The sequence below is a fragment of the Nilaparvata lugens genome, chromosome 4, assembly GCF_014356525.2.
Source record: "Nilaparvata lugens isolate BPH chromosome 4, ASM1435652v1, whole genome shotgun sequence".
NCBI classification, from domain to species: Eukaryota; Metazoa; Arthropoda; class Insecta; order Hemiptera; family Delphacidae; genus Nilaparvata; species Nilaparvata lugens.
This window is the reverse complement of record NC_052507.1, coordinates 63482213-63498457: the sequence shown is the minus strand read 5'-3', so window position 1 is coordinate 63498457 and position 16245 is coordinate 63482213. Positions and strand designations below refer to the sequence as shown.

At 33.0% G+C, this 16245-nt stretch overlaps 2 protein-coding genes across 3 annotated transcripts in view; both read right to left on the bottom strand.

Annotated features, from left to right (window-relative positions):
• Window positions 1-5812, bottom strand: part of LOC111053097 (palmitoyltransferase ZDHHC16) — a 34207-nt gene extending 28395 nt beyond the window's left edge. Inside the window, exons 1-2 of the mRNA XM_039426153.1 lie at window positions 5341-5812; window positions 3108-3255 (exon numbers count right to left, since the gene is read on the bottom strand). Coding sequence (XP_039282087.1) covers window positions 3108-3255; window positions 5341-5357 — 165 coding nt within the window. The 5' untranslated portion in view covers window positions 5358-5812. The remainder of the gene's footprint in view (window positions 1-3107; window positions 3256-5340) is intronic.
• Window positions 5813-14172: 8360 nt separating this feature from the next.
• Window positions 14173-16245, bottom strand: part of LOC111063808 — a 121816-nt gene continuing 119743 nt past the window's right edge. The window contains exon 6 of one of the 2 annotated variants that reach the window (XM_039426151.1): window positions 14173-15060. In XM_039426151.1, the coding sequence (XP_039282085.1) occupies window positions 14458-15060 (603 nt within the window). In that variant the 3' untranslated portion in view covers window positions 14173-14457. The remainder of the gene's footprint in view (window positions 15061-16245) is intronic. The other variant, XM_039426152.1, reaches the window with a different exon arrangement.

Below are 16245 nucleotides of genomic sequence, written 5' to 3'. Positions count from 1 at the left end.
TTATTTACTCGTATTTTCTTTCTATGGCTACTGAAATGCTAGTTTTAACTATAGCAGGTCTTCCTATATACCGGTACTGCGCCTACAAAAAAAAATGGCTGCCGTATGTGGTGGCCGGCATTGATATTTTAAACGGGAACTAGACGAACTGAGTTTTCGACAAACTGAGACGCTCTCTAACAGCTAATTAGTGATTTTTTTCTCAGTAGGAATTTCTATAAGACCACCACCTACGGCTGCCATTTTTTTCTAGGCTCAGGTCCGGTAGTATATAGGAGGTCCTGACTATAGTGAGGTCCACGTTATAATGGCAGTGTTTGATTAGCTATGGTATTGCTATCCTTGTCTATCATTCAACAAAGCAGATAGCGATATCTCTCTTTCGCTTTGCTCTGTTGCCAGATCGGCTTTTAACAATGTAGAGTACTCTTCAATTCGACTGAGTCATTGTCAATATTGTTGAACCGTTTCATAATTGAATAAAAACACTCATATGTTGTCAAATTGTACACAGTTTTATTTGGTACACGACCATGGTTTCGTGACCACACCGGTCACATTTTCAAGATAGTTAGAATTTAGTCAGTTAGTTAGTTAGTCAGTTAGTTAGTTAGTTAGTCAGTCAGTTAGTTAGTTAGTCAGTTAGTTAGTTAGAATTTGACAACATATGTGTGTTTTTATTCAAATACTCTTCAATATTTGTTTCAATTACGAACTGCTTGTTAATAATCACTTTTGAACAATTAAATTACGACATAGCAGTCTGATATTTATAAATAAAACCTAGTAGTGAGTAGAAGCTAATAGCTTTTATTTATAAATACATGACTGCTATGTCGTAATTTAATTGTTCAAAAGTAATGTAGGATAAGTTATTGATTAACAAAATATTTCATCTTGATTATAAAATTATTGAAAAATATAATTCCCTGCTTAATAAAATATGATTGATTATTTTAAACGAGATGAACAATTAATATTACATCAATAAACCTGTATCAGCTACGGTCAAGAAGGCATTGACAAGACAGTGAGGATCGGCAACGTTGTTCACGTCACTATAGCATCATAATTCAATGTTTTTATGTATTTTATTTACACTTGAAGTGACTCTTGAAGAGTTGAAATTTGTTGTGTTGTGATTAAATATAAACACTCAAATTTATTACATTTCATTGTATTCTTTTTGTTTCGTTTTCTTTATTATCTCTGCATATTTTGTATTGTATATTTGCTAACGACGTGGTTAACTGGATATTGCCACACAGCTACCAAGCTGATAAATTATTATAATAATAAATCATTATTTGATTAAAATGTTAGTAGTTAGCATTACTAGTAATAGTAGGTATTGATATTACTGTCCAAACTTTGCCACGTCAACACAATTCAAAAAAATCATTCTATTTCAAAGGGTATTTGATTGACCGAGCGAAGTGAGGTCTAAGATTCAAGTCGACGGTTTGGCATTTCTCTCAATGTTTAAATGTTTGAATGTTTATATATTGCGCATTTACGGCGAAACGCAGTAATAGATTTTCATTAAATTTGACAGGTATGTTCTTTTTTTAATTGCGCGTCAACGTATATACCAGTTTTTTGGAAATTTTGCATTACAAGGATAATATAAAAGGGAAAAGGAGCCTCCTTCATACACCAATATTAGAGTAAAAATCAGACTATAGAATTATTCATCATAAATCAGCTGACAAGTGATTACACAGATGTGTGGAGAAGCCAGTCTATTGCTGTATTTCCATAAGGTCTAGTTTCAATCAGGTACTCAAAGACCTTGAAGAGATATAGACCCGCAATGCCTATGCCTTCCCAATGATAGCTCTTACTTGAAATTGAAGGCCGCCATTGGGGTATTTTAGCACGAGATATTATATATATAATATTTGTAATACTATAGATCACAAAGGCATTGGTAGCATTGGTATGTAATAATCTTATGGGTTGCCCCCTCAATGGAGGATTTCAATTCCAAGTATGACACTAGCGCTGCATGTGAGTCTATGCATCTTTAAGGTCTTTGCAGGTACTTGTGGATGAAAATACTGCGTGAGGTCTACTGTTCACAGAACTACTAGTAACTTATTGTAACAATACATTTATTTATTTTATGATACACAAATCTTATGCGCTGAGGAGAGCTGATGGAGAACCCATTATATTCCATCAGTGAGTTGTCAGTTTTCTTTAGGGCTACTTTTAATACAAATAAAAATATAAATCCGAGTACTCTTTCAAATTATTTCGTCACTAAATTAATTTAACCTTCCGGCAGTCGCGCTGTTGTAAAAAGTACAACAGTGTCAGTTTTTTTGCTGCACAAAACTATTGAATAGGATGGTGTCAGTGAATGAGTCACCTATGCATTCCAAAATTTTCCCCCATCACTCCACTGAGTTGCATTATCAACCGAGCAATGATTCAATCTTTAGGTGCCATTTAGTCGCGACAGTGCATAAGTATGATAGAGAAAGACTGTATACGGGGGCTGTAAACGAACCAATAACACAGAATTGATGGCTTTGCTTGATGTACCTTATTGGGCTATGAAATGGTAATCATCCAAATGTTCATAGACGTAAAATGATCCAAGAAGATGGAAAAAGTAATTATACAATTAATTAATAATATGTTTTGACAGTGAACTGAGTACATAACACTTGGAAAATTGGATGTTGTACAAAATACAACACGCGACTGCTCGTGTGATTGAGTAGGGCGCGACTACCGGAAGGTTAAATTGGCTCAGAGTTATATTTTTATCTATATTCATCAGTGAGTTCTTTATGTTGGACAACACAGTTGATCACAGTTAATCAACACACTTTATGTTGGACTGGTGAGTTCAAATTTCTGAATTTTCTGTTCTGACTAGCTGTTATTAGCATTCTTTCTCGTTTTATTTTTTGACGGGTCTTTATGGTTTTTTGTACCACATTATGGACCAAAAATACTGAATACGCTACGTTGGTGTGTGGTGGCATTCACTGTAATTATTAAACCACACAATTGTCAGCTTTTATCTGTATCAAAATAGATAAAATGAAATTATTGGAGAAATAATGATCAATAAAATGAGTAGAATAACGTACCGGTCCCAAGCATTTAGTGAAATTGTCGACGAACCAAATGATCGGTTCCATGAAGACATCAGCGGCGTAGCTTTGGGTCACGTGATTGTTGCAGAACAGTGAGACAATGCACAACTTGACATTTATATAATGCCATTTCAGTCGGGTACTGCGAAAAAAGGAAGTTATCAATCAAGGAAATCATAGAGGATTATTCATGTATCTATTTCAAAAACAAGGAAGACTATAGTGACGTCCATCTCCACGTTATAACGGCAGTATTTGATCGACATTGGCGTTGCTATCCTCGTCTATCATTCGACAAAGCAGATAGCGATATCCTTATCTATAGTTTTTAATTCAGGAAATCATGGAAGATTATTCAAACAAGGAAGACTATAGTGAGGTCCTCGTTATAAAGGAAGTATTTGATCAACATTGGTGTTGCTATCCTTGTCTATCATTCGACAAAGCAGATAGCGCTATCCTTTCCTATAGTCCGAGAGATATTACGTTTTACACGGCTCTCTCTTGAAGACAGAGAGGCCCGATGCTCTTTCCTCTCCACTGTCTATAGTGAGGTCCATGTTATAAAGACAGTGGAGAAAGATAGGGGAAAAACGTTGCCGAACCTCTGTCTTGTCAATGCCTTCTATAGACGGTACCTGATACAGGTTTATTGATGTAATATTAACGGTTCATTCTCGTTTAAAATAATCAATCATATTTTATTAAGCAAGAAATGCTTAATATGTTGGTACTAAATTACAATAAGACAATGCAGATTCCATTCAGGACGGCTCGGGAAGCAGTATTAGATACGAGATATGGTAGCATACCGTAGGTTCAGCTAACGATGCAAAGGTACTTGGAGTAGTGCTGGACTCTGAACTCTCCTGGCAACCTCATTTAGACCAGCTAAAAAGCGAACTAAACTCGGCAGAATTTGTTCTTAGAACCGTGAAGAAATTGCTGGATGCTGGAACACTTAGAAGTGTTTATTTTGCTGTGTTCCATTCTCTTCTTTCATACGGTGTTATATTTTAGGGCAATTCAACTCATGCAATACATATATTTAGGAATCAAAAGTGGGCAGTTAGAGTGATGGTGGGTGAATCTATTAGAGCAAGTTGTAGAGATTATTTCAAAGAGTTAAAGATTCTCCCCACTACCAGGTGTATATATTTTGGAGACTCTTTGTTTTATTGATAAGAATAAAGATAGGTTCAATACAGGAGAGTTGTTCCACTCATACAATACCAGATATAGACAAAACCTCAGAGACGACATTCATCGAACTGGTATGTATGAGAGGGGGGTAAAGAGTGCAGGAATTCGGCTTTATAATTTATTGCCAACACACGTAAAGGCTCTTACAGGTTAAAAGCTGCTCTGCTTTTCACTGGACACGAGACACTTAAATCAGCACTAGACCAGTTCAAATGGCTTCTTCCTTTTAAATATAATTGATTATTTTAAACGAGAATGAACAGTTAAATTACATAAACATGTATCAGCTACCGTCTATAGAAGGCATTGACAGGACAGAGGATCGGCAACGATGTTCTCCTATCTTTCATCACTGCCATTATATCGTAGTATAATGCAACAACTCACTATATGCAACAATATCAAACTTAAAATAAAGCTACCTCTACTGTGTCTGCATACATAGAAAAGTTTCGGTAATCTTCACTTTTAGATTCAATGTACTTCAAGGAAAGTCCAATAAGATCTCAGTGAATAATGGCCAAGCCAAACAAAGTGTTTTTCAGGTGAGTCGGCAGGACAAGAACTCTCCGATTCGGTTGGCGTTCGGTAATCAGCTGATAATCAGCCAATCAGAGAGCTTCCTGCTCCGCCGACTCGTCTGAAAACTCCTGAAACCCCGCTTCATGTGGCTTGGCCCTAAGGATGGAAACATAGTGTAGCGGCAAAGTTAGCTTCAAGCTTGAGAGTGTTGAATGTAATGCATGTATTTAAATGGTGGCATACAAAGTACTCCACCAGAATACGCTATCATAGTCACGGAATTGCATGCATTAAATTCAACACACCAAAGGTTGAAATCGCTTCCTCGCTCTACAATGTTTTTTACATTAGAGAAGTTACAGTGATTATAGATACGGCGCCTTACACATTGGTGGCTCAAAATCCAAGAGTTTTCAGTTGTAGGTATAGCCTACCATTTATGAGCTAATCATAATTTCAGAATTAAACCTATATTATGTGAAATAATACATCAGATACTTACCATATCATCTTGATCATGTCTTTTTTGGAAGTTTTATAATATTCTACTGACTTAGTTCAAGAGATGTTCAAGATTGAGGTTATGTACTAAGTTGATTCAAAATTCTGTTTATACTGATTCATAACAAACATCATCTCTACAAATAGAGGAAAGTGTATCCACTAAAAAGCAATGGATTTCCATTGCAGCTCTATATTCTTAGGTACATAAATAAAATCATTTCTAACAGACATTACATCCAGTTGCAAGTAGTGTTTTGATGCTCTGATGTTGACAAAACTAGTGATTACAAGAGTTTAACGACTATCTCATATTGAAAATCATTAAATTCTACAATAGGAGACATATTTCAACTTTTCATGCACTGATAATTTTACCATTTTTAATTAAAAAACGTAATTTTTTAATAAAAATACAGACGACAAAACACACGCTGTAAAGTGTAAACAAGCTGAAAAACTCGAATAATATCGACATTATCGACTGTGCACTGTGCAATCGATATTAGTTCTGTCGACGTCCAATCTTTGGTGACCCGGGAATTTATGAAAAGAAGGATGCCAGTGTACTTTAGTTTTACTTTTCTTGTTCTACCTCTGATTAGTTTAAAATGGCTTGAACTTCATACTAAGAATTATAAAAATGTTGTAATGCATCATTAAAAAGTTTATAGAATTGGAGAGGATATAATTTCATATTTTAAAATAACAGGATATAATCTTGTTTCATTTCAAATGTTAGTAAAACATTTTGCTCTGTACTGTAGATCAAACAGTAAGTTTCAATTCCTCTCTTTTATAATATACAACTATAATAAGATAGTATATGGGGGCAGCTTAGTTGCCCCAGCAATTCTGAAATTTCAATAAATTCATGCCAAACAATCTTTAGACAGATTTCGTTAGTGAAATAAAACTAGCTCACTGAGAGAAAAAATATCCTATCCTTCTGTGTGGCTTGTTTTGATTACTGTTCACACAGTGCACTTTGCACATTATCATAAACTAGTGGATTAAGTGTAAGAGGGGGCTCTTATGCCCCAACTTTGCACACATCATTGTAATGTTATCAAGTGCAAATAAAACGACATTTATCTATCTATCATAGATCCATGTAGGCATATAAATAGAATCAGAATGCCTTTTTCATAATATGATACTTTGTTGAAGATATGTTCCTATAATATCAAACATGGAAGACCAAAACAGTGATGGTGGTCTCAACAGGTTGAGAACAACAAAGAAATACGACTTAAAGCTTTAGATGGAAATATTGAAGATTGATCCACTTTTTAAGGCTTTTTGTAGATGCAGCCAAAAATATCAACTTCAAATTCAAATTAATTCCATTTCCAGAAAGTACATTTTACAATATATTTTTCTGAAAATTACTCCTCTAATATGGAATAAATCCGTGTTTAGAGTAGGAGTCAATGCAACAATAGGCACATCAATACAAGAAAGAAGAAGTTGACTTCCTACTGCTGTAGTTTATAAGCATAAGCTATTCAAACATATTAACATATGCCTTCAACAATACTAACATATAAAACAATTGAAAGAAATATAATCTCAAAAAACTTGGATACATAATGACCCTGAGAGTAAAAAGACTAAGTTTTGTATTAGGCATTAATTCGTTTTGCAAGGCCTTCATTTCATTTTTTCAAGAAATAAATGTTTCCATTTCATTTTTTCAAGGCCTTCATTTTTTCAATAAATATAATCTCAAAAATCTTGGATATATAATGACCCTGAGAGTAAAAAGACTAAGTTTAGTATTAGGCATTAATTCGTTTTGCAAGGCCTTATTCATTTCATTTTTTCAAGAAATAAATGTTTTCATTTCATTTTTTCAAGGCCTTCATTTTTTCTATAAATATAATCTCAAAAAACTTGGATATATAATGACCCTAAGAGTAAAAAGACCAAGTTTAGTATTAGGCATTATTTCTTTTTGCAAGGCCTTGATTTCATGTATATGATCATTTTATAATTATCTGGTCGAATCTTCAAGGTATTGATAATGTGTAATATTGTAGGTCACATGTCTTTACTCAGATATTTGATGAAGGTCTAGCAAGGAATCAAACCATAAGGGCAAGGGCACACAGAGAACGATCTGCAATCTCATATAGGTTTATATATCATATCTAGATCACAGATATTAAATAAAGATATAGCTACCTACAAGATCGCAGGTATCTAGCTATCTAAGATATGGAATCGGAAATTGGATTTTGCAAAAATGATTTCCATTTATTGCGATTATGTAACTTCCTGAATTGAACGTTACGATAACAATAATGCGATAATAGATCTCAAATCGTTCTCTATGAGTTCGGATCCTACAAGTTAAAATCTATGACTTTATTATAGAATAATATATATGATCATGAGTATAATGTGTATGTTTGTAATGAGGCTTCAAAAGACAAGAATATTGTCAAGATACTTCATCTTATAGTTTACTATAATATACACACACTGCAATCTTATACCCAACAATTTCATCACTGGACTATTATGCTTCAAATATAGAATTAATTCAATGATTGAATCCCTGGAGAAGGCTTGAAAAAAGCGTGACAGTTGCATACAGGTATGTGTTGTGTGACAGTTGCCTGTATATATGTGTGATATCAATCTTGATATCTTGTTAAATTTGTTATTGCTTGAATGATTTTTGACTTACATTTGTTTATAATTTTCTGACCATGAATGAATCTTGAATACGGTATACCAGTTTCTTGTAAGTTCATTAGTACCTCGATACTCAAACAAACCCAAACTATTTAGAAGTTAACCATCTGGTAGTCGCGCCCTACTCAATCAATCGAGCAGTCGCGTGTTGTATTTTCTACAACATCCAATTTTCCCAAGTGTTATGTACTCTGTTTACTGTCAAAATATATAAATTAATTGTATAATTACTTTTTCCATCTTCTTGGACTACTTTACTCCTATGAACATTTGGATGATTACTATCTCATAGCCCAATAAGGTACATCAAGCAAAGCCATCAATTTATTCTGTGTTATTGGTTCGTTTACAGTCCACTTATACACATCAAGCAAAGTCATCAATTTATTCTGTTATTGGTTCGTTTACAGTCCCCGTATACAGTCTTTCCCTATCTTATGCACAGTCGCGACTAAATGGCACCTAAAGACTGAACCATTGCTCGGTTGATACTGCAACTCAGTGGAGTGATGGGGGGAAAGTTTTGGAATGCATAGGTGACTCATTCACTGACATCACCCCATCCAATAGTTTTTTGCAGCAAAAAAAAAACTGACACTGTTGTACTTTTTACTACAGCGCGACTGCCGGAAGGTTAAGGGAGAAATAATGAGACAAAGTTATAAAAACCGAAGGTATGTAATTAATTTCAATAATCATCCAGATCTATGCATGAATATTTTATCATTTTGGATAATGTGTTACAAGTTTTATAACATTCATACACGAATATTGCTTACATAATAACTATGGAGTTATAGGTGTGGGAAACATTCAAGATAGATTTGAAGCTTCAGGCTATTGAATTTGAAGGAACTCTTATTGAGACAAATTAGTTATTTGTTCGAATCATAATGTATTCTACCCAAGAGTATACTGACATACATATAATGAGTTGATCAACACATAATACTCTTTAGAGCTAAATATAGGATAAAATATATCCCTTGATAGTTCATTCATCAATACAACATAATTGAGAATTATTGTAACCTCTGATGGATTTGTGAAGAAAATCAGTTAAATCTTCTAGAAAGAATTATTAAGAGCTATAAACTATAAGGAAATGATAGTATTCTTGATAACATAGGAATATATTAGAACTTTTTTTTTCGTATGCGATTCATAACGTCATGTATCATGATGTGGTAGCATATTTACAAAAAGTGAAAAACTATTTGTATTTGTAGATGGTGAGTGATACTATGGTAAAGATATTTCTTTACAGTCATGTAGTATAATATGTGGAGCTAGTTATCATGCCATATTATAATATGTGAATATTGGTTGATCATTTTTATGGAATTGAATAATTTTGTTAGAGTAGGTTTGGGATAAATCGATTAGAATGAAAATTGTCGGATTGAATTTTTAATCATTTTCAAACAGATTGGAAACGGTGGGTAGCACCAAATATATTTTATCCAAGACTAGCATTATTTATTCTTTATTGCATTATACTGTAATATCTTAGATATGACTAGGTTGTTAGAAAACAGTAGGAATATGATAGCTAGATAGATACAATTTTATAAATTTTCTACGTTTTTTTAATTGCTCCTAATGAAACTTTCTCCACGAGTACTATTAATATGTTGATTGTTACTCTATTAATATCAAATATTCTCTACCCGAGTTTAGTTTAAATATTATACTATTATTCAAGTCGTTAATAAATGATTGATTGTGAAAAATTAAACTCTTATGAGGCTAGAGAGAATGCTTGAACTGATAACAAAGATTAATAAAGATCTGGATGAAACCAGTTTGAAAACTTTAAAGTCATAAGAACTAATATTGGATTCTTACACTTTTGGAAACATAATTTATCATGTTTTTCGGGTTGTTTCTATGTGCTTTATGCTCCAGAATTAGTGCTCTATAGTGAGGTCCACGTTATAATGGTAGTGGAGAAAGATAGGAGAACAACGTTGCCGATCCTCAGTCTTGTCAATGCCTTCTATAGACGGTAGCTGATTGATGTAATATCAACTGTTCATTCTCGTTTAAAATAATCAATTATATTTTTCAATAATTTCATGATGAATTATTATGATCAAGATGAAATATTTTGTTAATTAATTATTAATTCTTTATTGTTAAAAGACGATCTGGAAACAGACCAAAGCGAGAAAGAGATAGCGCTATCCGCTTTGTTGAATGTTAGACATGGATAGCAATACCATTGCTAATCAAACACTGCCATTATAACGTGGACCTCACTATAGTTTCATGTCGTATGGTCTAACTCCCGCAGCCTCATAAGAAAAAATTAATTACTCATAAATTTCGTAAGAAAATTGTTTTCGAAATTAAAATTTCCTACATTTTCCTGGAAAAGGAAAGTGTTGGTATACTTGAATAATTATTCTGAGTTATGAAAACACAAATTAGAATCTAATGTAAACGTGATAGATTCAATGGAACTCCTTGATCATTATATCTATAGATTACCGGTAATGTGTTACAACATCAAATTTATAATAGTGGTTATCATAGTTATTATCATTTCAATTCTTATACTTATGATAAATTCAGGATTAAGTACCTATTTATTGTATCCTACAGTAGACACTCATAGCTTGATGAATTATCTTCTAATATTTTTACGTTGAGAGATATCCTACACAGAAAAGTACAAAATAAGTTTCATAAATATGCAAGAAGTAATATTGTTACTGTATTGATTACATTTCCTATATTTTATTCATTGATTGATTCAAACAATAAGTACATCATTAAAATGATAGGGAGAGAAAAAATAAGGTAACCTTGTGCTCTTCCTCTCCCAAATTTAGATAAGGTGACACATAGTCCGAAGTCTTGTTGTTGTTCACTTCACAAAATTTTCAGTCCTCAATTATTTCCACAAAGTAGATTTTCATATTTAGATGTTTCAAAACCAAACTTGGAAGAAATATTTCACATTATTATCACTAAAATATGAAGTAATCACATATTAAAGAAATAATTTTGATGGACCAAAAAAAAAAAAAAACAAACTCAATTCTATTTCAATTTGATTTTACTTAATACATTATCATATCTTTCAAATTCAATAATGTTTAAAAAAATGTAGTGTTAACGTATTAACGGTTCATAATAAGTGATCCTGACAACTTCCGTAATAATTGATTAGATATTCTACTTTCTTCAACAAAGTTATCCTGATTTTCTTTCAATCAGCGGATACACAACAATACTGTTTTAAGTACGATAAAAATACATGTCCCAACAACATCGCTACGGTATCTAGGACCTCATTATTGCTTCCGATTAGGAAAAAATATACAGCTATCAACAAATATTTTGTTTGAACGTTTAAAATGTTTTAAATTCAATAAAAGAGTGTAGACTTCATGTTTTTATATTGTTTCAAATAAGCTATTAACAAGTTTAACAAGACCATAGTCAATCACAAAATGAAAATTGTTTAAAATAAGTCATTTCTTTTAATGCTACTTGAAAATGAAAATAATGAATGAAGATTTAAAGTAAAAATAATAATAATTTCAAGTCCTTACAGTTACCAATGACTAGGGTATAATAACTTGTTTTTTATTGTTAAAATACGCTGAGCAAGAACAGAATATTATAAAATAGTCAAATTGTTAATAATATACACATCATAAGAAAACCTGATCCCTTCTCAAAGGTAATTAAAACTCGAGGGTCTCTAGTAATCTGAAATGAGAAGATACAATAATTATCCTACCCATCAGGATATAAAAAATCTAAGTAGCCTAAACTTTATTAAAAACATATAAAGTAATAAAATAATAAAGTGTAATTAGATTTTTATTCCCTGATGAATAAGAGTAGCTTTCACCAAAAAGTTAATAATTACCCATATTCTATAGGATACTCTTGACACAATATCTTCCTGTCTTTTGAAGTTTAATTTATTGTCTAATTGACATTACAACCGTTTTAATAATAGAAAATTTCATTTTCTCCAAAGCAAGTTCATTAGCATACTATGCTAAGTATTTTGATTTCTTAAAAGTAACATTACACCACTCCTGGATACAATTTCTATAATTTGAAATCTATCATCTGCTTGTATCACCCTGCTGAATAAAACCACACAATTATATATTAAAAACATTTATCATACCATAATTATATACCCTGTTGTCAATATTTGCAGTAGCAGAAGTCTTCGGGGTGATTTACAGCATTTAATTAGGATTTTCGTTTAATAATTATTATTCATTAATATCAGCATTTGATGAAAATATGCAACTTCAAATTTATTTATATCTGTAGATTTATATCATAGCTGTGGAGTGATCCGTGGTCTAGTGGATAGAGTGCTTGCGTAGCAGCATAGAGATCCCGGGTTCGAACCCCTCTCATTACCAAAAGTTTTTTAACCAGATCACTCCCGTGTTATCGGATGGGCACGTTAAACTGTCGGTCCCGGCTGAAGTATGACAGTCGTAAGGCCCATTGACGGCTTAAATTATATATTCAGGCGGTGGAACATTCCCGAAAGGGAACTCCCCACCAACAAAAGCCATACGAATTTATTTATTTTATTTTTATCATAGCTGTTCACTGTCTTAAATAATATTCCATGTAAATGATTAAATTGTTTGATTTGGATATTATATAATATGATAGTAGTTTTATTTTTAGATCAATAATTTTATTTATAATTATATACTATTTCTTATTAGTGATTCTATTAAGTAATATAAATACCACACAAAGGATTAACATCGGAAAATGTAGCTTATGATTCAATTTATATTTTTTATTTGTAATTATATCTATAGTGAAATTTATGTTATAGAGTCAGCACCTGGTTTGCTGTCTTTGTCTGTCATATTATAGACACGTCAAATCAAATCAAATAAAATTTATTCATCAAAAACAATTATATAAAAAACAATCACATTACAAATTAGAATATTATAACAATGAAAACAATGAAGTTTTATGCATTGAATGATTTCTTAATAGGCAAAGGAAAGTCGTTCAATAGATAAGTCGTTTATAGACTATGTAGGAATATAATTAAATGAGCTATACCAAAATACCGGTTGTTTCAAAAAGAATGCCCCAATTTTGAAAAGTTATATTTATTTTAAAAAATGGTGCATACAAACCCAATTTTACATCAAATTACTCACAGAAGTATCGAGTCTATGATGACGTATTATAAGTGTTCTATGTGCCCTCCTTTTGAGGCTCGGACGACATCTGGACGGTAGCCAAATTCATCCCAGACTGTTTGCAAGATGTCCTCTCGGACTGTAGCTACTGCATCAGTTATCCTGGTTTTTATAGCTCCTCAATATCAAGTGCTAAGGGAGGAACGTAAACACGATATTAAACGTTGTTTCTCCCTCATCACTTGATATTGAGGAGCTACAAAAACCAGGATAACTGATGCAGTAGCTATAGTCCGAGAAGACATCTTGCGAACAGTCTGGGATGAATTTGGCCACCGTCTGGATGTCGTCCGAGCCTCAAAAGGAGGGCAGATAGAACACTTATAATACATCATCATAAACTTGATACTTCTGTGAGTAATTTGATGTAAAATTGGTTTTTGTGCACCATTATTTTAATAAGTTGACTGTTTAAAATTCATTGTTTAAATTCTTTTTGAAACACCCATGTGATGGGTATTTTTATCAATAATAAAAATGTAGTGTATTAGATCATGGAAATAGTTATTTGTGCAACTAGTGCGCAAAGTGTCAGTTTGCTGCACCGAAAGAAACGTTTACGCCCGAGCCGTAGGCGAGGGCGGAATGGTTTCTTGAGTGCAGCAGAGGAACTTTGCGCACGTATTTCACATTAAGTTTTTCCTACAGTTACCATTGAATATGAAAAGTGGGTAATTATGGGTAAAATTGCCTGAAATCCATCAAATGTTTATAAAATAGTATTTTATTAATTTCAAAAAAAGGTAGGCTTCTATAAAGCTGCGTTTACACCAAAGTTATTAACTAAATGTTTATTTTTCCGTCCTTATAGATTCTATTAGATTGAACATAACTTATTATCATACACATGATGAACATATATGTTTGTCAAGTTCCGTTCAATCTAATAGAATCTATAAGGACGGAGAAATAAACATTTTGTTAATAGCTTTGGTGTAAGTGCAGTTTAATTCTATTTTATAAATAAATATAAAAGTAGCCCTGATTTCATACATTTTAAGAAAACAAGTCAGATATATATATAATAGGATGACGACTTGAATCACAGTTATCTGCTACTTATAGAAAGCGGTGTATTAACAGAAAATTGGCAACTCTGTCGTCCAATCCACTGACTTTATAACATGAATCTGACTATAAGAATTTGGAAATTTGAATTGATTGATACCTTCCGTTAATAAACTACAATAACTTATTTAAACATTTCTTTGGCACACTTGAAAGTGTTCAAGGAACTTGAGATTATTATCTGAGGGAAACACAGACTGGCAAACGGGACAGACGAGGTTTTGCCTCGAGTCACTCGGCGAGGTTGGAGGCTCGACGATGTCGCTCGACGAGTCACATCGAGTATCCGATGGTAGTTGCACGACAGAACAGGTTGACGGACTATCAGGTGCTCGACAGACGTACCGTGAGGATCGCTGGTGAAACCAGGGGTCCGAGTCGATCAGAGTCACACTGGAGTTGCTGTTGGACGGTGTGACATGGATCACAGGGCTACTAACTAACGGGGCGGTTGACGCACGCGAGTAGCTCGGCGACACTTCTGTCGCTGTCGCGCGCGACTGTCGCTCGCCGATGTTCCATACGTCGTCGCTACTCTCGGCGCGCGGCAGACCGCTGTCAAAGTCGCCGTCGGAAGTGGCGGACGCCGAATCGGACCGCTTGACCGCCGGTGGACCGCCGAAGTAGGACGCGGCTGCTCCTTGGAGGTCAGTCTTGTCGTTGGGGCCGTCTGCCTCCAGATTGCTATAGTTGGATGCTTCTTCCGACATGCTGCCTCTCCAATTTTGACTCTGCAACATTCGTCGACAATCAATTATAAAAGATGCTTATACTACAATAAAAAGTTAAATAGAATAAAATATTGGAAAATTGTCAAAACCAACGTTTTTATTAAAAGTAAACCGGAAGAACAGAGATTGTTAACCAGATCTGGTAATAAACCAGAGATTGATAATTGTGTAACATTTAACAACTTTCTACTTTAAATAAAATCCGTGGTTCTGACAATATTTTCTATTCTTTTATTCAATATGAATAATTACCACAATATCAACATTCCAACTACACAGAATAAAGAAAAAGTTTTATGATGTTGTTTCATATTCAATACAAAAGTTCCATAATTTTGTTTTGAGCTGTGTGATATGATTTCAACATGTTATCTAGACTTATTTCTGTGTGGTGAATTATTTTTTTTGATTTTTTTATTTGATATGAATAATTACCACAATATCAATTTGTCAACTACACAGAATAGAGAGAACGTTTCATGATGTTGTTTCATATTTAATACAAAGTTTCATAATTTTGTTTTGAGCTGTGTGATATGATTTCAACATGTTATCTTGACTTATTTCTGTGTGGTGAATTATTTTTTGTGAATTCTTTTGAATCTCTTCTGAGTTATTGTTTATTAACTATTTCAATGTCTAGCTCCAGTAGGGTAGTCTATAAAAATTGAATTTTTTGATAAAATTTGTTTGTTTTTCACTGTATGCTCGTGTGGAGTTGTTTACTTAACTGCTTTCTATTTTAGCTGATATTTTTATTTTTCACTTGTACTGTTTACAGATATAAAGTCACATTCATTATTAGGCTATTATTACAATTGTTGTTAATATAAGATGGTATAATGCAATTCATCTTATATTAATTATAGTCTAATTTGTGAGTAAGGCTTAAATTAGGGAAAAACTGTGAACATTTATCTTAATTCCTTAGTTCAAAGATCTTTGCTTTTAAATTGCATCTAGTTCTTGTCCGAATCTTCAATATTTATTATATTTTCAGATTGTCAATAAACTTATATCCTAGTACAGATTAAGCTGGTAGACGTGAGTATCACTACTGTTTAGCCTATATTAGATTGAGCTAATACTAGTATACCGTATCTAGTATTTTAGTATCTAGTATCTAGAGCAAACTAAAAAATGAACTGGTGAAGACAGAATAATTGAGCTTTTTTATAGCAAACC